Below are 27,711 nucleotides of genomic sequence, written 5' to 3' on the forward strand. Positions count from 1 at the left end.
AAAATACGACCGGATGTAGTAGGACATCCTGGTATTTTTGCCATACTGCATGTGGCATACTATGTATTGGGACATACTACATCCTGTTTTGGCATACTATATAGTAGGGTAGTATGCGATTCGGAATGCAGCCAGGGTGATTGCCTCATGCCAGGCTGCCACACCTGAGGCTGATCAGTGAGTGAGTGAGATGTGGGGCTTTTTAGGGCCAGAGAGAGACTGAGTAGAGAAGTGTGGTTGTGGAGGTAACATGAGGCGTTTCACTGGCCAGTGAAACGCTTCCAATTCACAGAAATCGATACAGCCCAAATCTAACATGACGGCGAATGTGGCAGCAAAAAAGCGGAAGCGGCTCATGAGCCACTCGTCGTCATTGGCCAGTATCTTGCCGGTCCCTGCCGAATTCCTTCATCCACATCATCCAAAAGCAGTATAAAGCAGCCATTGTGCGTCATGCATTGGACTTGCATGTCTTTTTATACCATGGATGTATTAATAGAACTGGATACAGCCACTCCATTCACTGACCGCTATCAACAATGAAGCCCTATTGAACCGCGCCATCTTTTGTAGTCATTTAGTAGTCATTTGACCATTTCCGGTGACTTTTGTACTTGCGCAGTTGTGCTTTTCTGTCCTTCCGGTGACTTTTGTACTTGCGCAGTTGTGCTTTTCTGTCCTACGCGCGTCCACGGTCAACATTGGCGTTGACCGCTTCTAGCTATCGAATGGCCGACTGGTGTAAGATGGATAGCCTAACGTTAGAGAGATAAATGTAGTCTATGGTTATGTTAATAAAGCTAACAATGATGTTGTAACATGCATGCAGCACTGCCGATCTGAACGATTGATTCATTATTACCATGGATCGGTATTGGGATTGATCAAGGGCGAATGTGAAATAGCAGCCACAAACTCAGCGGGTTATCCGAGATGTGGTAGCAGCGGCCAAAGCTCCTGCTGGCGGGGAGTGAAGCTTTTCAACTCGCTTGTCACTGGCTCCCTGGAGGAATTTAGCCTGGCTGCAATAACGTTATCGCGAACGGAATGAATACCATCTACTAGCAAACAAAACATCTTCAGTTATAATTAACCTGTTAAAACTAAGATGCCTGGATGAAAAAATAATTTCTCCAATGGATATATTTTACAAAAACAGGTTAATATGCAAGCCGGTTTTCATTGCTAAATCAAAGCGGGGAGAGCCGGGAACGTGCGTGGACGCGCGTAGGACAGAAAAGCACAACTGCGCAAGTACAAAAGTCACCGGAAATAGCAAAATGACTATGAAATCTAGCCAAGATGGCGCGGTTCAATAGGCCTTCACTTTAGATTTCGAATCCTGGGGGCTTGTTTTATACCCACCCATGGACATGATTATATGGAACAGGTGCGATTGTCATTGACAATATATGAACCACGCACGTGATTGTTTGATTTCATATCTGGGTATAGGAGACGATACAGGGATGACATGTAGAGGCGAGGGCACTTATTTCCGACAATGCTAGATGTCATGAAAACATAAATACAATAATTATTTATGAGAATAAATAAACAAATCAATTGTTAAGCGATGACAGATCCGGTTGATTATGATTCCCGGTTGGACTGTGCAACATATTTGAGGGGTTATTTTGCAATATCGGATATATTTATTGTTCACAATGGTGTCAGTTTCAAAGCGTTTCTCGGGTTTCACCTTCCTGCCATTAGGATCGCAGTTTCTCATTTCCTCAGAAATGTGTGTACGCATGGGTCAGAGTGTGCTTGGAGCCTAGGTAAGCACATTCTCCGCCATTTTCCCGCCAAGTTTGTTTTTTATAAATCGCGAAGTTTGCTCAGAAGTGGCTTACGCATTCTTTTGTGCTTACGCAAGCTTTATAAATGAGGCTCCAGGCCTGTACCGCAGAGAGCCAACCTCTCATGACATCACAGTGTGCGTGTGTGTGCGTGCGTGTGTGACAGTCAGTGAGAATTAAAGTAGTAGAGGTGGAATACTGAAACGGCCGGAAGGAGGGGTAGAGTGTGTGGTGGTGGGGATGGTTAGGGTTAGGGTCAGGCTCAGGGCTTGGGGTCATGTGGCCCACTAGGGATCATGAGTGCGACTCCGGGGTGGTGGGCATGTTGGGCATGGTGGGGCTCTGGACAGCGGCCCACTAGGGATCATGAGTCCGACTCCGGGGTGGTGGGCATGTTGGGCATTTTGGGGCTCTGGACAGCGGCCCACTAGGGATCATGAGTCCGACTCCGGGGTGGTGGGCATGTTGGGCATGGTGGGGCTCTGGACAGCGGCCCACTAGGGATCATGAGTCCGACTCCAGGGTGGTGGGCATTGTGGGGCTCTGGACAGCGTTCTGGTAACCCGTGCCGTAGCAGCTGCTGGGGGACAGCGAGTTGGGGTCGGCCGGGGGCTTGGCGGGGCCCAGGTAGGGGCGGCGTTGAGCAGGCAGCGGCGAGGGCGTCTCACCCAGGATGAAGCGTGACTCATCCTGCTCCTCCAGGTTGGAGATGTCCTTCATCATGCAGCCCTTGCGGTAGGAGACGGACAGCTTGTTGGAGCCGTCCGACAGGAGGTGGAAGTGGCGCGCCACAAAGACGGCGGGCAGGGGCAACAGGGCCGCCACGATGAGGGAGAAGCACATGCCCAGAGCCCAGGGGGGGTAACTCTGGAAACGCTCCTGGGCCTGGGGAGGAGGGGGGTGGAGAGAGAGAGAAAGGAGAGAGAGAGGGGAGAGAAAGAACAAGAGAGAAAGAGACAGAGAAGCAGAGATAGAGAGAGAGAGAAGGAATATATTGATGAATCTTGAGAAAAATGACTTATTAATATCTAATCATCCATGTTGCTTTGTCTTTGTGCTAGGGACATTGGGCCTCATTCACCAACAAAGTAAAGAAGTTCTTAAGAAGCATTTCTTCTTAAACTGTACTTACGCCGTTTCTAAGAAAATTCTGGCATTCACCAATGGTTTCTCATCTGGGATTTGTTCTCAGCTAAGAACAGAATACGAACACTGAATAGCAGTCGCAAGTACAGGATGTGGGAAGTTAGAAATGTCACATGCTGCAGCATTTCACCTTCGCGGTATTTGGCAGGGAAATCCCGTTGGAAATCTCGTGGGATTTCAGACGGGTGTTATTTCGTTTTAGTGATGCACCACCGCCAGGTGGCGTCTTTGAGTAGATTTAGCAGGCTGGGCTCAGTGTTTTTCTCCTATAGTCTACGAATGAAGCATCATTAAGTTTCACATTCTTTAATTTAAATGCTCTGTTGTAAGGCACTTTGAGCTGAATTTATCTGTATGAAAGGTGCTATACAAATAACGTTTAATCGTTATTATTACCTTGTTCTCAAACACGTTTTCTCCATCTGGATGTAATTTAATTATTACGAACACCTATATCTAGGCCTCAGTAGCCTATCTATCTCGGTAACTGACGTCGGGTCAAGACGTGGTGGCTGTTAGGTCAAATGCGCAAAATAACAGTATTGTAAATATATTTGTTAGTAAAGATATGGTGAACGTGGGGGTTTTGCGTTTTGTTTCTGGAACGCATTCAACTGGTAGGCTACTCGTAAACCCCGGAAGTAAATTTGAAGACGGGGCACCAGCTAATGTAGCCAAGTCTGAGCGCAGTAGGCTATATGGCTTCAGCACGATACAAAGAAAAAATAAGCTTGATCGACTTGTGGATCCATACAAAATTGACATAGTCGCCATGAGTAAAGATCACTCATTGCCAATCATATCCGGACATTAACTATCTTGTGCATAGATAGCGGCAGGTTTGACAGTGAGTGCGTTGCACAATATACACAATATTTTGTTATTTGAATGATCTTGAATATATATATATTCAAGATCATTCAAATAAGAAAATATCGTGTATGTTTTTATTTATTTATACCGGCCGCCAGCCGTTCCATGAACGGCTATAGGGAATGCGCAGTTTCGCGCTGGCTACAGCCTATTATATGCACAGTTTCGCGCTACGTAGGCTATTATAAATAAGTATTATTCATTGGGGGAGCTTGGACTTGCTGGGGACTGGTGGAGAGACGCAGAGCCTCCCCAGACGCGACATCTCCAGTTGGCTGAAGAGCTGCGCGCTCTGGCGTCCAAACAGCCACCGGCGGCGCCCCTCGCAGTGTCCACAGAAGAATACCCCCACCAAAATACCTGCATGGTGAAGACAAGCTGCAGCAAGAACAGAACTGTCTACCAATGCATGAAGTGCACCTAGCTGTCTGTGAGAGGCTATAGCAGAGGATATGTGCGAAGTGTATTTGAGCTGCCGCCTCAACCGTGCGTAAGAGCAGAGCGCATCAACTCGTGTATAGCTACAACTAGTAGCCCATAGCCATTAAAACGGCTTATTGTTTTATCAACTAGATAATTTGATAATAATGAGTAGCCTAGTAGGCTATAAAAGGAATTCAATAGGGCCTAATTAGCCTTAAGTTGTAGCCTAGGCTACAGTACAATCACAAGACGCATAGGCTATCGTAAAAAGCGTTGCGTTCTCATAGGCCTATATTAACTTAGATAATTATTAATTATGCTCAGGTCATAATGTCCGTTGAAAATAATTCCCTCTAAGCAGAATTTGAATTGTATTAAAATAGGCTAAAATTAAATTTCCACATATTCTGATTCCTTCTAGGCCTATATAAAAAAAAACATTTTTTTAATGTGTAGCCTAGGCTATAGGCTTCTGCGATTAACAAAACAGCCACAATGTAGCCTGCTTAGCGAGCGAGAGGGCAGTCTACCATAAAGTGTAGGCTATAGCCTAACCATAATGTAATATATGTAGACTACATGCATTGTGGTATTTCTTTATACAGCCCAGCCTGCAATTGTTTCTCAATAAACAGTTATGTCATCCTCTGAGTCCGAATGTAGGCTAATAGACCGGCAGCTCTAAATGCCTTCCCAATCAATGAGACATGGTTGTAAAAATTATGTTTTATTGATGAAAAGGGTAAAACTGAAAAACATGGAGAGTCATTGCATTGATCGATGCAGTCCGTTCAAATAGGCATCAAAAGATAAAGTAGGCCCATTTAAAATGACCAATTACATCTTCAAATCCCTTCTAATCTTGGCCTTTGATAGGGTTTTTTCCCGCCCTACTGCCAATTATATCCGAACATTAACTATCTTGTGCATACAGAGCACAAACAATGAAACAATGAAACAAATAGATTTCCTCCCTGTCTGTCTGTGGCATTCGCTACCAGCAAACACTGAAAATACAGGTCCTCAATTTATTTAGATTAGACTAGCCTATCCAACTGGACCACTCCAATGAATGTTGAAAGTAGACTACTTTTATTCTTTAGGTTTTACAGAATCGGCCTACAATGTCCACACATGCATGCGCCATCTGACTAGCTCGTCACTCGCCAGCGAACCTGGACTAGACTATTGTAACCCCCCCCCAAAATTATTTTTTATTCAAATAAACTGGATGAACCGGTTCCTAGCCCTGGATCGTGGGGAGGGGGGTAGCCTGCGTTAGCGGGTGCTTTGCCATGACCGGCCATTGAATTTGCTAGTTTCATTGATAGATGGATTTAACGTCCAAAGTAGATTGTGCAAGTATTGTATAGGCCCATGTGTAAGAGATGAATGGTTGTAACCATGAACTCAGCCAGAGGTAGGCCCTACTGTAGATTATCAGCATTATCACCAGTCTCAATTTATGTTTTCCTCTAGGCTACGTGTTGCCATTCATTTAAACTGTAGTATATTTTTATACGGTATTACATCAATACATTTTGTATTACTCTCATGTAGTAATCCATTTACTAAGAATATTGAATAAACTTCAATTCAGTAGGAACTTTGTTAACTTAAGTAGTTTAACATGTAGATGACAACAGATGCCCTGTCCTGAGTAAGCATTCCTTTGTCCCTGAGTCAATAAAGATAACACCTCTGAAGTCTACAGTTGAAACGTGATCAAAGCAGGACACAGGAAGAACCCCAAACTGCCCCCATGTCCGGAGGGGGGCAGAGCCCAGTGACCTATTGACCAATTACAAGACTAGTTGACCAGATCTGTGTTAAATGTACCTCCCTTGTATGCAAATTTGTTTGTCATGTGAGTCCTGGCCTGAAGCCAGGACATATAAACTCGGATACCACCTTGTGAAATTCAGTACTGCCGAAAATCTGACCTGTTTAGCGTGCTCAATAAATTTGGTTTAACTGCATTTTGCTCCTGAAGATTCTTTCCATTTTTCTGCCCAAAAGTCAAGACGAGAAGAAACGACATTTTGACGATGGTGATGGGATGGCGCGTCTCTAGCTACGATTTTCAAGACCCTCGAAAGAAAGCAATATCAACTAACTCTCGTGTACCTAACGGCCAGAGGAGGACAAGAGCGAACGAGATTGCGAGTCTTGATCGAGGTAAACTGTCTTGCAAATTATTTTATGCTTACGCCATAAAGAACTTCCAATAAATAAGGAGAATAGAGTAAAATTGTGTACGCATTGTTGCGCTGACTTGGTATGGGCTGGTCTTATAAAGACGCATACGAGAGCGCAGAGGTTAGATAAGACTTGAGCTTCAGAGTGGAGTTCGATGTCTCTAAGAAAACCGGTTAAATTAAATGCATGAAGATTGCATATATTTGTGTAAATGTGAGGTACCAGTATGTGAAGCAGGCTAAACCGGAGTCCTGTATGTCTCGTTTAAGTACGTTTAGCCGTCTGCTATTTGTCCGGTCTTTCGTTTCTTGTAATTGTTTATAGTCCATTGTATATTTGAGATTGGTTTAATGTAGATATTCTTACTTTCTGAATGAATGTTGAGGGAAGGAAGGTCCTTTGTTCTCTCTTCCACGTGTGTGTGTGTGTGCCTGCAAGCAGCCTTTGATCTTTTGTGAGGAGACGGGCTGTGTGAGGTGTGAAAGGAGAGAGTGAAAGGAGAGCGTGAGGAGAGTGAAAGGAGAGCGTGTGTTGCGGGTTTTGTGCTTTGAAGTAAACTTGAGGTTGTGTGTTTGTTGGTTGGATGTTTGAAAGTTGAGTGAATGTAAATAATATTGGCTGATATTTTCTGTTTAATTGTCTTTTGTGGGTGAGCCGTACCCTGAGTTGTAAATTCCTAGCCCTCATAAAACAGCTGTGAAGAGGGGGGGTCAGTGAAACGCGTTCACTGGCCAGGGGGGTTGTGCTGTGGTTTGTAGGACAGTGTGAAGTCACCCAATTGTGTCTCTCTCTATCTATCTGTCTCTCTCTCTTTCTTTCTCTCTTATTTCTCTCTCTTTCCTGTCTTTAGAAATTAGGGACATATAATTCATCCAGTGGGTCGTGCGGTGTATGGGACGACTGGATTAGATTAGAATAGTTAATTAATAAATACATAAGTGGATGCTGAATCTGGGCCAGGTGGACACTGATCGAGAAATCGGTTACTCAGCACTCAAACCCTAGCAGCAATCCACTAGTCAATTATAACTTTTATTAATGAAACCTTTCTTCAATCTTCATAAATTGAGAATGGTGTAGCGTTAGTCATATTTAGGGATATGAAGAAATCTTTCATCCTTCTCACCTCTGTTGTCCTATGCCTCCATCTAGTGGTCGTTTAATAGGTTGCAGTTCACGTTGGTTTTGATTGTATTGATTCAAGTGTATTAGGTGGTTTAATGCTGCCATCGTGTGGCTGTTGTTAGATATGACCGCTTTCTACATTTTTCGTGTGTTTTATGACAGTTTGACTTTAGAATAATGGGTTGTTAATAGCAAATATATTTTTAATTATCATTGCTTGGTGATTAATTGTTTTTTCCCCTTTGAGTAAATCTGTTTACAGTTATATCCGGAAAAACTTTTGTCCATACCAGTCACCAATCCCAGACCATCCATCCATCCACCCATCCATCACCTGCTTGAAAAGTAAGCCTGGATTGCTGATTAATGCTCATTAATTGAACTAGACCAGTGGTTCTTAACCTGGGTTCGATCGAACCCCAGGGGTTCGGTGAGTCAGTCTCAGGGGTTCGGCGGAGGTCAAGACACACACCCGACTCATGATTCGTGATGACACGCCCCGCTTGGCCATCATTGGCAACAGCAGAAGTCACACTGATTTGCAGTAAATATTCATTATTATGTTTTTGTTTTTGTGTGAAAATCATGTTTTGATGGTTTTGTTCTTTGAACACAGTGATGCACGGTTCATTTTGTGCACCAGTAAAATATATACCTATGTTTTGAATTTGAAAAAATCATATTTTATTTTTCCAATTAAGAAGGGTTCGGTGAATGCGCATATGAAACTGGTGGGGTTCAGTACCTCCAACAAGGTTAAGAACCACTGAACTAGACTGATCACCTGATTTAATTGTTTTGAGTGGTTGACCTGCATTTAGGGCTTGGTATTTTATGATAAGGTGATTGATTGGTTTGGTTACTTGATTTGATATTAGGGATAAATGGTTAGTTTATTAATTGATTAACTCTTCAATATTTTATTGATTACTTGATTAATTATTTATAGTTATTCAACTTTTTGTTATTATAAGTATTATATATATTATAATTCTACTTGATAAATGGATGTAGATGGTTTGGTGTTGAGCTTTGGTTTTGAGTGATTGGTGGTCTGTTGGATATCTGGTTTAAAGGTGTCTTGGTTTTTGATAGAATAAACATCAGTTTAAGCGTTGCTTTAGTAGAGCGATATAGACGTACATACATATATTACGCTTTGCATATTGTGTGTGTGGAGTGAAAGGACTGTGAGTGAACGGACAGTAGGACTCAACTTGCTGACAGGCAAAGTGGTGTGGACATTTCGATGTCTACGTCAAAATCTTTTTTATTTTAATTCATTATTTTCTGGCATACAGCGATTAATGAGGGGATTGTCCTCTGGTGCACAATACCCTAAGCTTGCGTCAAACCGGGCTTTGTGGTTTTTAATTTGTAAAAATTAAAAGTGCTTAAATGGGACCGATCGCTCCCTGTGCTGAAGACTAGGGTTGAGATTGAGCAAGATTATATCTGGTTAGGATGTTTAGTCAGAGCAAGAAGTGTCCTATGTCCGTGAGTGATTGAGTGTTCATTTCTTTATTAATTACATAAATGATAAAGCTTCATTTTTATAGTGTTAGATTCTTAATAGGTTTATTGATAGTTTGAATTGTTAACAGTTTATCAAGTTATGAGGATCTTAAATAGTCTTGACGCTGTTCAGTAAAGTGGGACGGATACAGAACACAGCATTGGAAGCAGTAATTATAGCTCCAACTGAAATAAAGGAAGTCAACAGCACAACGGACAAGCTGTTGAGTGAGTGATGCTCTGTTCTCCCACATGAATTAAGTTTTGACTTCGCATTCTTATGACATCAAGAGGGAATCTAATATGGCTTATACACAGTTACTTGTGCTAAATACTGAGGGAAGATATGTAATCAGAGATGATAATAATGACATTATATCGATAGGGAATGCCAGGACGACCGTTGTAACTCATCTTGATGTGAAGTGCAAAACCAGGAAGTTAGCTCAGTCTCTGATACCAGCTGAAAAGAAGAAGAAGTAGATGAACAAAAAGGGAAAGTGGAAGCGACAGTGACTCTTCTGTTGAGGGTCATTCTTGGACACTTCCGGAGTGTTCTCCCTGTTTCGGACGGGGTGAGCTTACCATCTTGCTACGGACATTGTTCTCTGGGTGTCAGAGAGGATTGCGACGCCTGGGGGTTTGATGTCTGAAGATTGCTCCAGCATGGGACGAGGAGATGAGACAGCGCTGAGGGCTGTTCTCCTTCGGTGGGGCTAAGTGCTAGTAACCTCTGGCCCCCGATTTGCTTTGTTGCTGTGTGATGATTTGGTTATTTGTATGTGTTTTGGGGATTGTTTGTTGTGTTTAATGTTGTTTTGTGTCGAGGCGTCCTAACGCGGCGTCCTAGTTTAACATGTAGATGACAACAGATGCCCTGTCCTGAGTAAGCATTCCTTTGTCCCTGAGTCAATAAAGATAACACCTCTGAAGTCTACAGTTGAAACGTGATCAAAGCAGGACACAGGAAGAACCCCAAACTGCCCCCATTTAACCAGATCTGTGTTAAATGTACCTCCCTTGTATGCAAATTTGTTTGTCATGTGAGTCCTGGCCTGAAGCCAGGACATATAAACTCGGATACCACCTTGTGAAATTCAGTACTGCCGAAAATCTGACCTGTTTGGCGTGCTCAATAAATTTGGTTTAACTGCATTTTGCTCCTGAAGATACTTTCCATTTTTCTGCCCAAAAGTCAAGACGAGAAGAAACGACAAAACCACCATCTCATCTAGACTACTACTGTTGCTGCATTTTTATATTTATGCTTTCATGATTTTAGAGCGCAATAAACATTTTCCAGGATTCCAATAAGTCCATCCATTCATCCAACTTTGTGCTGAGCGCAGCGCAGGCTGGTAGCCTACTGTCACGGCTCACGACTGATGCACTCCCTTAACACGTCTCGCAACTTCCCAGACCATCAAGAGAATTTCAATATGAAAGACCTTGGGATTCCAGGAGTCAAGGCCGTTTCAGACGGGGAGCGACATTCCGCCTGCGTTCTCGCTCGGATCAGCGGGGGACGCACGCGTCCTGCGCGCAGCGGGGAAAGCTGACTACAATTCAGCTCTTGTCGCGGGCGGGCGTGTGCAGCCTAGTTCCATATGAGAACACTCCTCGGTCCAATTCCGTATAGTAGATCAGCCTGTTTACTTTCAACGAATGTATTATTAGACATAATATCATAATAATATATATAGCCTTCAACGACCTCCTGAGCTGCCTGCCTGATGGTCTCAGGGCTAAAGAGACCGCGCGTCGTTTTCCTCACCCTAACTATTGGCATGCTATCAATGAAAGAAAATACATTGTAAATAAACATGGTTTTAGGCTATTGTTTTTATGTAGGCCTATAGGTTAAGCTATTTGTGTTCATAAGGTAACGTCATTGTAAACGAAAGTAGCCTATAGCCTATAATCCAATTGACTGGAACCAGGGGGTTTGACAAAAGTTAAGAGGCAAAATAATTTGTCTTGACTGCATTCAAGATGTATCTTTCACATTAAAACTACATACAAAGCTGACCAATAGCATTAGAAAGATCTCTTCGAGACCATTATTTTACTTATATGGGGCAAAAGTGGTTTCTCTTCCTGCTTCTGCCTAAGCCCTCCACAATACCACAACACAACGGTGTCATGTTTTACCGAAGGAGAAGTGAAGAAGACGGTAGCTAGCAGTAGCTAAAGCAGTTAGCTAATGTTAAGATCTTTCCTCTAGCTGCTTTGCTGCTAATGCGAGTTCGTCTCCGTTCCTGCCCGAGAAACAGAAGTTGAACTAATAGCATCAAAATCAAAATAGCTACAGGAATCATCGTTGTAAAGTTAGCTATCTGCTTTTTAGCCACCGACAGCTACCGTTAATATTATGGAAGCTGCTGTCGTGAGCTAACTTGCTATCACGGTCTTATCGTGCAGCTTCACAGCCTGCTATTAGCAGACAGCACTAAAGTTGACAAAATCACACTTGCACATCATTAGAATTCCAACCATTTATATGGGATTTATCAGTCAACTAAACATGGAACCTGAATACTACCTGATATTTCAACCTGCTGCCATCAGTGATCGGCGCGTCTGCTTGTTTGAGTCATGAATATCTTACGCAGTTACATTCCATGTAGTGTCCCAAAACTGTTAAATCATTCCCCATGTAGTTCACTATGAGTCGCACTCAATACATCCATGGTAATAGGGAATAGGGAGTGAGTGAACCATTTCAAACAAATCTCTGGTCATCTCCGTTAGCCATCTTACTCGTCCTATTGCCATGTTCCATATGAGAACACTCAGTTAGCCTAATGTATTAAACTTCTACTTGTCCCGACAGTTAACAGATATAGACCCGGCGACAGTTACAGCGATAGAAACTATAAATAGATAGGCTTTGTTCGTAATAATTAAATTACAACCAGACAGAGAACAAGGAGTTTGAGAACGGTAGGCTCATCTAATGTGCGAGATGAGCTACAGCAATGGGTCAATGAGTGGTATTACTGCGCCCCTATGGGCAGGCGAGCGGTGGTGCGGAATGCCGTAAAGCGCCTGTTAGGCATCTGTAGGCCATTTGAGTGCAGAAATGTAGACTATGCAAAATTGGTTATTGCGGTGACCTCAATTCTACAGTTGGACGATATATGATTGAAATGCAATTATATTTGCATAATTCCCAATAACGTGTCTAATCATAACCATAATTTCCATTGTAAACTTGTGCTTCAGAATATCTGATATGTCATAGTTTAAATAATTTCGCTCTGAATTGCTTGTTATTCGTGTTGATCTTGAAGATGTAGATAAAATATTTAGATTGTGTGTTAATAATTTGTGATTTTGGTGTAAATTAATGAGTGTTGTGTTTTGTTTTAATTATTTGACCGTTCTGCAAAAGCACCGTGAGATTTTGCTGTATAGGCCTACATATAGTAGCCTACCAAGAAATCCATGACCATTTCATCATTTGGTGATTGCGGTCACCTCAATTCTACAGTTGGATGTGTGTTAGTGCACTAGACGGAGAGTCTGCTGTGGAGAGGGGGTGGTAGTCTGTGTCCCTGGTGTCAGTATCCATATCGCCAGCGGCGCGCACACCCAACAGTGCTGTTGTCCCTATTATGGCACCAACGCGCTGGTCGAACTCGGACAAAGGTAGGCATGCCGGCCCCCCTCCAGTAGCCTGCATATCTCTCCTCAAGATTAAACATTCACGATTCCTTTATTTGTCACATGCAGCCTAATGTCCAGTCACAGTGAAATGTTGCTGCCAAGGTTATGGTCATTACAGATGAAACTCTAATACTCAATTTACAAATGACACAATAAGGACCATTTCTATACAGTATGTAAGATCAGATAAGTAGGGTACCTCTTTTGTCAACTGCTAGCGTTGACAGCTGTGTAGGCTATATAGCCTACATTTTTGTAGACTGTAGGCTTGTATATTATATTCTATCACGATGACACATTTTGCACTGTTCTGCCTCGCTATGTTTATGCACCAAGGCAAATTCCTTGTAGTAGGAGGCCTACTTGGCTGAATTAAAATCAGATTTTGATTGCCTCCTCTGACTTGCTAACGCACCTGACAACCCCACCTAAACCATTATGCTATCGAAAAGCTGGAGAGTCGTGTGCGCGAATGACTGGTATTCATTCAGAGAAGTGACTTCTGCGCACGACCCTGGAGTTGCATATCCTTATATGGGGCTGGCGGGGAGTTTACCTATGCTAATTCATGTGAGCGGCCACGAGCTTTGAACTTGAGAAACCATGAGATTTGCAGGCAGGTGAGAACTCTTCCAGCGGTTTACGAACATGTCGTGAATCAGACGGGAGCTTTCCTTAGAAACGTTCTTAGGAAGAAATTTAAGAACAGAACTTAAGAAGATATTGGTGAATGAGGCCCCTGTGTGCGTGTGCTGTAGAGGCCTAAGGGAGAAGGTGTCAGTGAGGGTCCCCCTCCCTTGAGTGCTGCAGCTGGTAAAGTTATGTTCACAGAAATAGGGAGTTATATTCTTCTGGAGTAAGATCCAGCCCAGTAGATTGACAAACTGTCTGAATGCATTATCCTGGGCAGATAGTAGGTGTCTCGGATGACCGGATATCTTACAAGGCATCACAGGGGATGTCTCTGGGGAGAAGAATGGTGCCCTTGGTGACCTTTATCTAATAACTTGTCAGGTACGCAGAGGGGGCAGGAAGGAGCCTACTTAAGAATAACACCAAGACCTTGGGAGTTGTTTTGGATTGTGGCAGCCACGCAGGCAAGGCAGAGGGACTCAGACCATGCTGAGAGAGTCTATTGCTGAACATCTGTAATAAACTAATATCTGTCGTCGCTTCCTATCCCGCATTGGAGTGAATTCTTCAGTGATTCTTCATTGCAAGAAAGTCAATTAAGATCGTGGTTATAGTTAGGTGATGCTGCACACCCCTTTATTAAACAAACAAAACGCAGAACAATAAAAACAAGAAGACATCAAAAACCAACTATATATATATATATATATATATATATATATATATATGAGAGAGAGATAGAGAAACAGAGGGAAGGAGATAAATAGATGAAGAGAAGGAGAGGGACACAGGAGAGAGCGAGAGAGAGAGAAGCAGAGAGAGACACAGGAGAGAGGACGGGAGTTTAAATTTCACACACACACAGAGAGGAGTCAACGCTCACCAGGTCCTGCACCCAGGCGTTGTACCCTGGCGGGCTGATAGCCATCTCGATGATGGTGGCCGAGATGAGGACGATAAGGCAGAGCGGGGAGACATACTTCCACATGTAGAAGTAGAAGGAGTACGGCCTGAAGCCCAGCATGTCCTCCAGGTCCTGCATGAACCTGCACCACACACAGGGGTTAACACAGTCACCCTACACCACCACACAAAGGGGTTAACACAGTCACCCTACACCACCACACACAGGGGTTAACACGGTTACCCTACACCACCACACACAGGGGTTAACACAGTCACCCTACACCAACACACACAGGGGTAAACACAGTCACCCTACACCACCACACAAAGGGGTTAACACAGTCACCCTACACCACCACACACAGGGGTTAACACAGTCACCCTACACCACCACACACACACAGGGGTTAACACAGTCACCCTACACCACCACACACAGGGGTTAACACAGTCACCCTACACCACCACACACAGGGGTTAACACAGTCACCCTACACCACCACACACAGGGGTTAACACGGTTACCCTACACCACCACACACAGGGGTTAACACAGTCACCCTACACCACCACACACAGGGGTTAACACAGTCACCCTACACCACCACACACAGGGGTTAACACAGTCACCCTACACCGCCACACACAGGGGTTAACACAGTCAACCTACACCACCACACACACACAGGGGTTCACACAGTCACCCTACACCACCACACACACACAGGGGTTAACAGTCATCCTACACTACCACACACAGGGGTTAACACAGTCACCCTACACTACCACACACAGGGGTTAACACAGTCATCCTACACCACCACACACACACAGGGGTTCACACAGTCACCCTACACCACCACACACACACACACAGGGGTTAACACAGTCACCCTACACTACCACACACAGGGGTTAACACAGTTACCCTACACCACCACGCACAGGGGTTAACACAGTCACCCTACACTACCACACACAGGGGTTAACACAGTCACCCTACACTACCACACACAGGGGTTAACACAGTCACCCTACACTACCACACACAGGGGTTAACACAGTCACCCTACACCACCACACACAGGGGTTAACACAGTCACCCTACACTACCACACACAGGGGTTAACACAGTCACCCTACACCACCACACACAGGGGTTAACACGGTTACCCTACACCGCCACACATGGGGGTTTACACAGTCACCCTACACCGCCACACACAGGGGTTAACACAGTCACCCTACACCACCACACACACACAGGGGTTAACACAGTCATCCTACACCAACACACACACACAGGGGTTCACACAGTCACCCTACACCACCACACACACACAGGGGTTAACACAGTCACCCTACACCACCACACACAGGGGTTAACACAGTCATACACCAACACACACACACAGGGGTTAACACAGTCACCCTACACCAACACACACACACAGGGGTTAACACAGTCATCCTACACCACAACACACAGGGGTTAACACAGTCATCCTACACCAACACACACACACATACACAGGGAAACACCAGGGGTTAACACAGTCATTCTTCACCTTTGGGGTTCAGTGTCTTGTCTAAGGACCCTTCGACATGTGGACAGGAGGAGCCGGGATTTGAACCGTCAACCCTGCGATTGATGGACCTACCTCCTGAGCCACAGTGTCCCATCCTATCCTCCCTAGCCTGTACTACACTGCCCTGCAAGTGCACGGTTCCGTACTATACCATGCTAGGCCATTGTAACCCATACATTTTGACATCCTGGGTGGGATTCGAACCCTGTCTCCCTCGGGACATACACCGTTTTAACTGGCTACACCAATGAAAGGCTAGCTCTTCCTCAGTGCAGGTGGACGGTATTTATACTTGGGAAGTGAGTTTAACCAACAACTCACTACCTACTCAAGGACTCACAATGACTCAGTCTAACTTGGTTACACCACGGTGTTGGGCACTGTTGTACACAGTACCTCTTGGTGCCGTAGATCCAGGCCACGGACACGTTCTCCAGGATCACCACGATGGTGAGGGGCAGCCCGGCAGAGTAGTCGTCAAACATGGTGACATAGTAGTTCCCCGAGCGCTGGACGAAGAGCAGGCCGCAGAGGAATGCAATGATACAACAGCACACTGAGACAGAGAGAGAGAGGGGGGGGGGGGAGAGGGTGGGTGGGAGGGAGAGAGGGAGAGAGAGGGAGGAAAAGAGAGAGAAGGAGAGAGGGAGGAAGAGAGAGAGGGAGAGAGATGGAGACAGAGAAAGAGGAAGGCAAAAGAAGACAACTCATCTTTGATAGCAGTGTACACAAGCTTTCTTGGCCCTCCACCCTTCAGCTAAGTAAACTAAGCAGACACACGTACAGTATCACATTCATCCTAAAACCCTTCTTTGGATGTGCGGAGATGCTTTCCAAACATAATCTGTTGCTGGCAGTGCACCATGGGTGGGGGGGTCCGGGGGTGTCACCTGTGAAGAGCTCCTTTTGGACCTTGTAAGTGTCGAGGACGGGCGTGGTGATGCCGGTCATGGTGCCGATCATGCTGCCCAGGCCCAGGTTGATGAGCATGAAGAAGAACATGACAGACCAGAACGGGGAGGCAGGGAAGTGGGTCATGGCCTCGGTGAAGGCTATGAAGGCTAGGCCTGTACCCTGGACCGCCTGCAGAGAGAGGGGGGGGGGAGTGAGGGAGGGAGAGAGAGAGAGGGAGAGAGAGGGGGAGAGAGGGAGAGAGAGGGGGAGAGAGAGAGACGGAGAGTTAGAGAGAGAAAGGAAGACATACAGTAGAGGGATAGAGTTGTTAAAGGAGAAATAAAGCAAATTAAAAATGATTATACAACAGCTAGTTCCGACCCCGCATTGTGATTGGCCAAGACGCATTCGAAGCCGTACCAATAACCATGATATACCAACGGGCAAAACACCGGTAAAGGTATCACTCCGTAAACACTGCCTTTAAGTTGCCTATAGCAACGGTAAACAATTAAGAGCTATTTCGGATTGCGGAGGGCTGAAAGCAACGCAGTTTAGTGGACCTGAACACTACAAACCAGTGGCGAGGCCAATGGGTGGCCTGGGTGGGCCAGTACCGCCCAGATTGACAGCTGGCCTACCCAATCAAAAGTGCTCTAGCCAAACATTTGAATGAGGGAAGTAGAAACAACATGAAAATAAGTTTAAATGTATTCAATAAATTGTAATAAAATTAAAAGAAATAAGACTACACATTTTGTTTTATTTTTAATGTTAATAATAATGATCATTCATAATATGATCTGATATGACATGGGGCGACTGTAGCTCAGTTGGTAGTGTGGGTTGTTCAATGATGGAATGATCGAAGGGTCAGTGGTTCATGTCCACATGTTGAAGTGTCCTTGAGCAAGGCACCTAACCCCAAATAGCTCCCAAAGAGCAGGTTAGCACCTTGCATGGCAGCTACCGCCATTGGTGTGTGTGTGAATGGGTGAATGAGAGGCCATTGTAAAGCGCTTTGAGTGCCGCTAAGGTGGAAAAGCGCTATATACAGTAAGTGCAGTCCATTTACCATTTGATCGGTGCTGTAGGCTCCGTCAACGTGAGCTGCCTGCGTCAGTAGTTGGAGGTAACGTTAGGCTGTTAAGCCCTGTTGGCCGAGCTGCTAGCTAGCTAGAATGTCGTTGTCGAAATATGTTAAGCAAACATCATTGTCAAACTACTTTAAAATACCACGCAGAGAGGAAAGGGAAGATCTACCCACACCACCTGATAATGACGATCCACCAGATCCGGTCCCTACACCACGGAAAGAGCCAAGGCCTCCGGCCTCCCTTGCCCATGCTCAGCCCTCTGTTCCTTGAGAGAAACGTGGTCACGCTAATGTTACTCCACCTGCAGACCTGTCTGCGCTTGACCAGCCGCATATTATATTATAGGTTAAATTATAGTGGCCCACCTTAATTTACAGCATATTATATTATAGGTTAAATTATAGTGGCCCACCTTAATTTACAGAATTCCACCCATCAAAAAATTTCTGGCCTTGCGGCTGCTACAAACCCATATTTTTTCACACACAAAAATGTAATGATAGTGCAGTGATGTTGTATAAAAGCAAGCAGCTTCGTTTAAGCAAGAATACACTCAAGGTTGTGCTTTATCGTGAATATTGGCACGGCTGTGCTGGCTACGGCACTCAATAACCAATAACCACAATAACAATAAATATGCCAATAACCACGATAAAGAACTCCCTCTCATGTGTTATTGCTTAAATGAAGCTACAATATACTATTATACAAGGGTTAGTTCTTTTTCTTGATTCTGATTGGCTGGAAGCCGTGTTAAAATACTTTGCAACACACACCTGGGACCGCATATCATTCCATTTTCAGTATGAATGCGCCTCCCATTTGATCAAATGCATTGTAGTTGTTGTTGTTGCTTGGCAACCCTTTTGTTAGGGGAAATATTTTGCGCGGCGGAATTGAGGGAATGATGCTTCGTTTTGAATAAATGTTAATATTTTACATTGTGTGTTTATTTTACACTAATAGCTGTAGTAACCGTTGTATAAAAGCAATAAACCACTCCGCTTCGCGTCGTGCCTAACAACGCCCCCTAGCTGTTATAAAATCACTATAACACACGGCCTCTCGTGGTTTATTGCTTAAATACATACTAATACGACTTGAACTAGAGTGAATTTTGATGGATTTGAGCTCCACCCCCAGCTCAACCCCCCACCTTATTGAGCTCGTCCTCCAGCAGGCAGGGGTCTAGGCCCAGCTGGGCAAAGCTGCCTTCCTTCACCGCCTTAATGATGCCGTACAGCTCAGCGTAGTCTGCCGTGCTCAGGTGGGAGAAGTTCAGGTGAGGGGGGATGAGGTCGTGACTCAGCATGCTGGTGTTCAGGTAGCCCAGAATCTTCTCTGCGTTTCTACGGAACAGACCACAAAGTGACAGTTCAGTGTGTGTGTGTGCTGTTTTCACGATTATCAAAGGTGTTTAAAGCCCGTCCCCTGTCTGTCTGTCTGTCTGTCTGTCTATCTATCTGTCATTGGATTCCTCTCAGCCTACAGAATCTACCTAGCCAGTTTGGAGTTGATTAGTGTTGTTATGGAGAATAACTGCCCATTGGGGAAACACTGGCATGACTATAAAATTAAGCTTGGTGGTACAAATGGCCAAACTCTAGGAGGGGCTGTTGTATGGTAAATAACCAGCCAACAGCGAGAGAAAGGCCTCGAGCTGAACTCACTCCGCCACACACTTTTCGTTCATGATGTTGGCCTTGAAGCCCAGCACTGCGAACACCACCAGCGTGGCCAGGATGGAGGTGATGAAGTTGATGATGGAGACCAGCACGGCGTCAAAGTGGCAGTTGTTATCGATCTTGTTGTAGCTCGAGAAGGCGATGACACCCCCGAAGCCGAGGCCCAGGGCGAAGAACACCTGGGTGGCCGCCTCCCTCCACACCTGGGGCTCCAGCATCTTCTCCAGCTGGGGTGAGGGGCACCACGCTAACATTAGCCTTACCATTTAGCATTAAGCATTTAGCACTAGCATGAGCATTTAGCACTAGCATGAGCATTTAGCACTAGCATTAGCATTAGCATTTAGCACTAGCATTAGCATTGCATTAGCACTAGCATTAGCATTGCAACTTGAAGGCTCACTGATTTCAGAGTAAGTGACTGACTGACTGGGAATCTCACCTTGGGGGTGAACATGTGTGCGATGCCATCCACGGAGCCCTTCAGCATCAGGCTCCTCACAAGGAAACAGAAGAGCACCACGTAGGGAAACAGAGAGCTGAAGTACATCACCTGGAAAGGACAAAACATGCATTCAAAGACAGATGGGTGGTAGTAGTTCAGATCTTTTATTAATGTAAAATGCATAGTTTTGGGAAAAGGCTATAGCCTGGCTCCACTCCCTGAATCGCACACCCACTTTAATTTTGCTTTTCCAGACCCTGATTCAGGGTCTGGAAAAGCTCTAGTCCAGAGAGATTTCTCAGTTGGAATTCTAATCAGGCCAATCACCATCCTTTGAATGTGATGAGGGAATTAACGTGATTGTGCAACATGATTGGTTAGGGGGATGAACTAATCACTGAGGACTTCCTCTTTGGCAACGCCCATCTCGGAAAACGGCTGCGATGGGAGCTTGTTCAGACGGAATAATGAAGTGAAACGAAATGGCAATTCACTCTGTCAGGCTAGAAAGGCTACCACCTCTTCCCCTCTATTTCTCTCCCCACAGTGCCCACTATCTTCCTGGAGGATCCCACCGCCTCTGTCTGGCCCTTTCCGAATCCAGCTCCTCTCGCCCTATGCACTCCCCCTCGGTTTGCGCGGAGGCCGCGCCATATTAAGTGCCATCCGAAACCAATTAGCGCCGAGTGGAAGTGGCTTATAATACCCTCGGTAGCGAGTCTTGTCATAGAAATTGTAGTTTCATCACCTCCTTTGTAATTCACCACCTCCCTCAACCTTTCACATAGCTGTGCTAACCTAATTCATGACAGGATGACCTCCAGGAGGTCAACACACCTAGACGTTGTCTACTCCAGAATAACCATCCTTTGTCCCTTTGTCCCTGCAAGAATTACCGCCTTTTCTCATGTCAGGTGTCTGTATTCTCGACCACTGTTGATGACGCCTGCCATTTAATATGACGTGTACAATGGGTTAGCCAATCACATCCTGGAAGCGCCATACCTGTGTATTGCTTGAATATAAGGCCGCGCAAGACCAGGCGGCGGCACTTCACTTGGATAAACCACTCACGTGCGTTGTCCTGAAGTCCTTGCGCTCGTATGTTTTCTCAATAAACCAGACTTAAACAGCGAATCTTGGCAAATCCTTTTTGACTAGATCAGTTAAAAATCCATTACTGTTGGCGACGCGGATGAAAAAAGGGAGAACTGCCTGTGTTGCTTCGGGATCCGAGTGGATGAACGGGACGGCAGACGTGTCGGAACCATAGTGTGTTTTTGGAAAACCAATCTTCTCTCTTGCGCCAGAGCGCAGATGAGATTATTTCCCCCGTTCTTTCACTGGCTTCCTGAACTCACAGGTACGTTTTGAACGAACCCTCTTATGGTTTTGAGTTGTATTTGTCTTGTTTTCGTTTCGGATTGTGTTGTTGGTCTGGCGTATTGTTGGAAACAAACCCCCCGGGGGGGAGTAGGTGGTGGCGATCTAAGGCGTTGTTTTAACAATAGCGATGTATGATTGGTGATATTGTATTGTTCTTTCACTTCGTCCTTGTTTTGTTTGTTTGTTTGTTTCGTTTTGTTTATTTGTCTGGTTTTGTCTTTCAGAAGAAGTGTGATTTTGGTCTTGTGACTCATTTGCTCCCTTGCAGTTGATGTACAGTTTAGATTGTTTATCGGCTGTAGTTTAGAACGGTTGAGTTGGTTTTGAGTCAATGCGCCAAGGTTAGCACAGAAACGGGCTTCCCCTTTGGCCGGTCACGGGTGAGATCAAAACCGCATAGTAGGGGGTGTCCCTACGGTAGCTATGGGAGTGATTGGAGTGTCTAATCTGCGTTTCTTGGAGAAATGTTTTCCCATTTATCCCGGGTGGTTGGTGTAGCCTAACTAGGAGTTAGCTTCCAACCAAGGGGCTGGTGTTCAGCCGGGCAGGCATATGTTTTTTTGTTTCTGTTTAACGTAGGCCTTTGTTCGTCCTTTGTGTTCCGTGTCCCTGCACGGGGTTGTTTGTTTTGTTGTTTACTGTTTGAGCTTCGGCTCTTGGCTTGTATTGTTTGTTAAGAGCGCCTATTATCCAGGTAGGTATTGTTTACATTTTCGACACTGTTTCGACTGCCATAAATCGTAACTGCTAGGTTTCTGGTAGCTGGTCGTCTGGGAGACGAAGGAAACAACAACACCACTCCGCTCTCCCGTGATCCGCCATTGAGCCAGAGGGAGAACAAAGGACCGGATGCTGGGTGAGTTACGTAGGTGTTTAATGTGTCTTTGTTTCTTTCGAAATTGTATTATTTTGTTCTATTTCCTGCTGTGCGTTTGAGTTTTTCATTGCTATTTTAGATTGTATTCTTGTGCATTATGGGTTCCGCTACTAGCTCAACACTTGATATCGTCAATTTGTCTGGTCCAGCTAAAATTGTTGCCCTAAAGCATTCTGCTAGTGCCTATTGGCAGATTCCGCTATGGAATGAGCATAGCAGTTTTCAGTCTCCATCTGGTACACTTAGCGTTAAAGCCTTGGCTAACATTAGGGCTCAACTAGAGGTGTGGGCTGCTTTTAAGATTTGGGAGACAGTAGCGTGGGAAGGGTTTTTGAGGTCAGAAAGGAAAGACAAAGAAACTGTTCAACCGGCTGTGCCTCCGCCGTTTCCCCCATCGAGTCACCCCCCCTCGACTCATGCCCCGTACTCACACCACCTAAAAAAGCTATTGTTCGTCACGCCACTATTAGCCTCCATGTGCCTTCTCTCTCTGCCGTATCCCCTCCCAGTATTGTCTCTGCGCCAACCGATCCTTCTTCCCCGCCCATGCAGGCGCCTCCGCAATACAAATTAAGCGCGCCCCTTTCTACGAGATATTACACTAAACAAGAACAGATCATTAAGGAAGAATTGGCTAGAGCTATATCTGAGGCTAAGTTTAATTTGGAACAACTGCAAATGGCTAGCGATAGTCTGGAGAGACCACAAATTCAAGCCCCAATGGAACGCCGCCCAAATCCTACTCCCCGCCCGTCTCAAGCAGATGATGCAGCTGGCTATGCGGCCTGGACCCCCGAGATCAGGGTTTATAGACGTGATGTAGCTAAAACCTTGCCTGATCCAACCAAAGACATTGACGAGTTCGAGAATCTTTTTAACAGTTTAGTTTGAATGTATGAGCCTCACACCGTGTCCTAACTACACGCGACGCGAGCGAGCGTCAGCGACAAAATGCGTTCGATTGCTTTGTTTTCTATTGTTATGTCCTAACTGGACGCGAGCGACGCAGCGCGAAGCGACGCGACGTTTTAACTGCCATTTTGACGCTCGCCCTGTTCCTATTTTCCTCCTGTCGCTCGCGTTGACAGGCGTCTGTCTTCAGTTGGGAATATAGACAAATGACGTAACAGAACAGGAAATTTAACGGTTTCAGTTAGGACAGCAAGCATGCGATGTCGCGTTTTGTTGCTCGCGTCGCAAGCAGTTAGGACACGGTGTCATGCGGAGGAAATCGCCATGATCATGCGACAAGTACTTAGGTTGAAATGTGTGGATGTAAAAGATCCGTTTGATATAACGTTGCCTTTTTCTCATGCCGATTTTGCTGACCAAAACGCTGCGCTGTTGAACAGAATCAAAACTCGCTTCCCTAAGAAAACGGACTGGGACCGTATCACATATTGCAAACAAAATTCCGATGAACAGTTCGAGAAGTTTTGGAAACGGTTAGAATCAGTCTTCGCCGCACACAGTGGCATGGGCAAAGCGAATGCCTATTATAAAAAGATTTTGAAACAACAGTTAATGAATAACTCTCTCTCCTCTTTGTCCGACCAAGTTAGGTTGAAGTGCCACACCTGGGAGTCAACTTCTCTTGAGGAAGTTGTTGACCATTTCCGCTATGCGAAGCAGCTTTGCGATCACATTGAACAAAGGGAGGTGAAAGAAATTAAACTAGGTGCAGCCAAGTTACAAGCCGCTCAACTGAGACAGATAGAAAACCAGTCCGTAGAGCCAGAGAAAAAACAACAACGACCACAGGGCCGTCACATGAACAATAAGAATCGTAGTGTTAGAAACAGAACAGGTTACAGGACGAGTGAGGGAAACAGAAACGGAGACAAAGCTGATGCATGTTTTCATTGTGGTAAAACTGGTCACTGGATTAGACTGTCACATTTACCGCAAGAAAAAAGAAAGGGAGAATTCTCAGACTTGGGGTCCGGCGCCACCTGCTGGAATTCCATTGAACAATCCATTAGGGAGATTTTAGGTACAGTTAACAGGACAAGACAGATGTAGCTGAGGACGTAAGGTTTGTACATGGAGGAGGATAGATAATGTTTGGCAGTGTCTTAATCTGCATACAGCACCGCCTAACAACCCAATTATATATATATTTTTTATATTTATGTTAAATATCTCATGTTTATAGTTTTCAGGGGCACATTCATTGGGTCTGAGTGTTTTCTGAGTGTTTTTACAGACAACTGTCATTCCAGGAGTGACGGATGAATGCCGAACCTGTCAGAACCAGGAGACGGGCACGGGACCGGAGGTGGAGATGGAGGTTACTGGCCTGCTTCCCTACAGATGGTTGACACCTGTGGTTCGTGGGATGCAGGGCCAAAGCCATGTCACCCGACTCACCGTGCGCGACAGATAAGTATGACATAGGGAAGATTGTCAAACCCAAGGGACCATTTCGTCCGAAGCGTGCCCAATACTCTCTGTCCTCAAACGCAGAAGAGGGAAGTTTTAGATAATTGATATTTTGTTATTTGTAAATGAAGCGAGTTCATTTTAGTGTTATTTTATTTGATTAATGCATTTTTTCCCCCATCTCTGTTTCCCCCTGACTTCAGGGAATTTTCCTCTACTGCAGAGCCTAGATCCCTGCTACTGTCCGATTCGGTAAATGGACAAAAGCTAGGTCCCCACTGACAAACTACATGGACTGACGAGCCCGACTGGCTCTAATGACACTTAAACAGAGACTGACCAACGCACCCTGTTTAAGTTTTCCAGACTATGACTAACACCGTTTTCCATATGAACCTGGAAGGTCAGGCATGTCCAAAAAAGGCATCAAAGAAATGGGAGAATTTAAAGAAGTACATGGTAAATTTGTTTCACATAACATGAATATATATAATTTAATGCCTTGGCCATATTGTCATTTGGATATTTCCACTTAGAACCTAGGTAGGCTGATATAGGCAATCCTCATAATCTGTAACAAGGAAGATACGAACGATGCCTCTACCGCTGCAAAGTGTTGTTGACGTGAAATCATGGTAACCGTTGTAGTTTGTGTTTCCTGTTTCCGCTGGAGTGAGGGGAGTGCGCATGGAGGTATGGGAGTGCGTCCCTAAGGTTTTTATACCCTACACCTAATCAAGGGAACTACAGTCAGCTGTGAGGGGACTACAAAACTGCACTCGGTGACTGAGTGCGAGTGGGGAGGGACTGGATTCGAAAAGGGCCTCTCTCTCCCCACAGTGACCACTACCTTCTCAGAAAATCCTACCCCCTCTTCCCCACTATCTCTTTCCCCCACAGCACCCCCTACCTTCCTGGAGGGTTCTACCCCCCCCATCTCGCTCCCCACAGAGCCCCCTACCTTCCCGGAGGAGGCGATGCCCTTGATGACGGCCATGCAGACAATGACCCAGGCCACCAGCAGGGACAAGGTCATCCTGACGTTCAGCCCGCCGCTCTCGGCGATGGTGCTGGTTGTGTTGAGCGTCTGGCGGTACCAGAAGTAGGTGGTGGCCGAGCTCTTCTCACACTCCGGCTCCACGACTGTGTGTGTGTTGTTTGTTTTTGAATAATGGGTGTATGTGGGGGGGATGAGGGTGGGGGTGAGAGAGAGAGTATGAAGTGAGGGTGAAGGATTGAGAGAGAAAGAGAGGATGTGGAGAAATGAAGAAGTGATAGAGAGGAGAGGATGGGGGAGAGAGAGAGGAGAGGATGGGGAGGAGGGGGATTGGGCGAGAGATTCAGAGAGAGGGAGAAATATAATGAGCAAGAGAATGTTTACACAAGGACATCTGTCTCTCTGTCTCTCTCTCTCTCTCTCTACTCAGGGTTGGCCCTCCTAGACACTAGGAAGGTGTAATAAAGGTCATACCGGGTATTAGCATGCAGTACATAAGCTACTCTCTTAGATCACTGACGTTTCTTGCTGCTCATATTTTAACCTTCTCTGGCTCAACCTTGGCAAAGTGAGACTGAAATAGGGGCAGTCGTAGGCTACAGCTCGGGCATTACTGCAGGAAAATGCACGTACAGTACACACACACGCACACACACGCACACATACATACACACACACACAAACCTTACAGGTCAGCTGAAAATGCTAGTCTGCAGGTAGATGGCAATGTTCAGCAGAGGCAATAAAGATGGCCTTGACAACCATAATTCTAGTTTTATTCCACTGTCTACCTCCCCTCTTTGTCTAGAAGAGTGATCTCTCTCAACCTTTTTCTTGACTCCACTTATTAATTCCCTCCATGTCTCACAATATAGATCTACTGTAACTGAAATGGGAGTAAATAAGTGACCTTGGGCTCCGTGTTCTAAGGCTGGTTTGACCTTGTCAATGTGACCCTCAGTATGAAGTCGGAGGACACAAGCCCTCTCTCTCTCACACACACACACACACACACATACACACACACACACACACACACACACACACACACACACACACACACACACACACACACACACACAGCATACATACAGCACACGCACACACACACACACTTACACACATACGACCAATTGGATCTTTACTCTTTACTGAGTATGGCCATAGCTTCTTTCTCAGGACTAGAGGCACTGAGGCCGACGGCCATATGTGTCACTTTATACTTTTTATGTACAATAAAACAGCTGCACGCAAACCTATGAGGAACTACCTCAAACAGTACATACTTTAGTGTAGTGTATGAACTATGAGAAACTACCTCAAAAAGTACAGACTATAGAGTAGTGTACGACCTACAGTATGAGGAACTACCTCAAACAGTACAGACTTGAGTGTAGCGTGTGACCTACGAGGAACTACCTCAAACAGTATAGACTTTAGTGTACGGGACCCATCTGTTGACGTTACTCTCTGCACCCTTCTGTGAGCGAGCTGACCAGCCGAATTGATCTCCCCTTTTCTCTCCTGTAGCTGGCTGCCTCTGTCTGGCCGCCTCTGTCTGCCTGCTGGCTCGTGAGAGGTAGAGAGGGTCGATAACAGGGTTGCGTTGCTGACAGGGTGGCATTATCATCGCCTTTAATCTAATACAACCTCCAAGGTGTTTGTTTAATCTGGATGATCTCCTCATCTGAACGAGCCTGGTAAGGAAATGAATGACTTCAGCTAGTCTGCTTAGGAGTGTGATTGGGGCCCGGTGGGCTCTTAAGGACAGACTGGATTGGATTTGGATGTCTGGAACATGGCAGCCTGCCAAGGTAACCGTGGACAAACAAATATGCTTTCCTCAGGATGGTTGTAGCGAGCGAGGGCAGCTGAGGACACCGACTGCGTTCTCTGTGGCCAGGAGCTCCTACTCTCCTCCCCTCAGCCTCTCTGCTCTCAGCCCCAGAACCCAAAAACCTAACAACTTCCCTTTTCCGTTCCCTAGACTGGCTCCCTGTAGCAGCTCGCATCCAGTTTAAAACTGTGGTACTAGCCTACAGGGCAATGAAAGGAACAGCTCCCTGCT

At 45.4% G+C, this 27,711-nt stretch overlaps 1 protein-coding gene across 1 annotated transcript in view; it reads right to left on the minus strand.

The window, feature by feature from the left end:
• Window positions 1-2,306: 2,306 nt before the first annotated feature.
• LOC311315391 (sodium-dependent neutral amino acid transporter SLC6A17-like) overlaps window positions 2,307-27,711 on the minus strand; it is a gene marked incomplete at both ends in the record, with an annotated part of 99,128 nt that continues 73,723 nt past the window's right edge. The window contains 8 exons of the mRNA XM_084446061.1: window positions 2,307-2,687; window positions 14,269-14,431; window positions 16,277-16,436; window positions 16,771-16,963; window positions 19,028-19,220; window positions 19,542-19,783; window positions 19,999-20,109; window positions 25,608-25,789. Of these exons, the coding sequence (XP_084302187.1) occupies window positions 2,307-2,687; window positions 14,269-14,431; window positions 16,277-16,436; window positions 16,771-16,963; window positions 19,028-19,220; window positions 19,542-19,783; window positions 19,999-20,109; window positions 25,608-25,789 (1,625 nt within the window). The remainder of the gene's footprint in view (window positions 2,688-14,268; window positions 14,432-16,276; window positions 16,437-16,770; window positions 16,964-19,027; window positions 19,221-19,541; window positions 19,784-19,998; window positions 20,110-25,607; window positions 25,790-27,711) is intronic.

This window comes from Borostomias antarcticus (assembly GCF_949987555.1).
Source record: "Borostomias antarcticus genome assembly, chromosome: 11".
Taxonomy (NCBI): Eukaryota; Metazoa; Chordata; class Actinopteri; order Stomiiformes; family Stomiidae; genus Borostomias; species Borostomias antarcticus.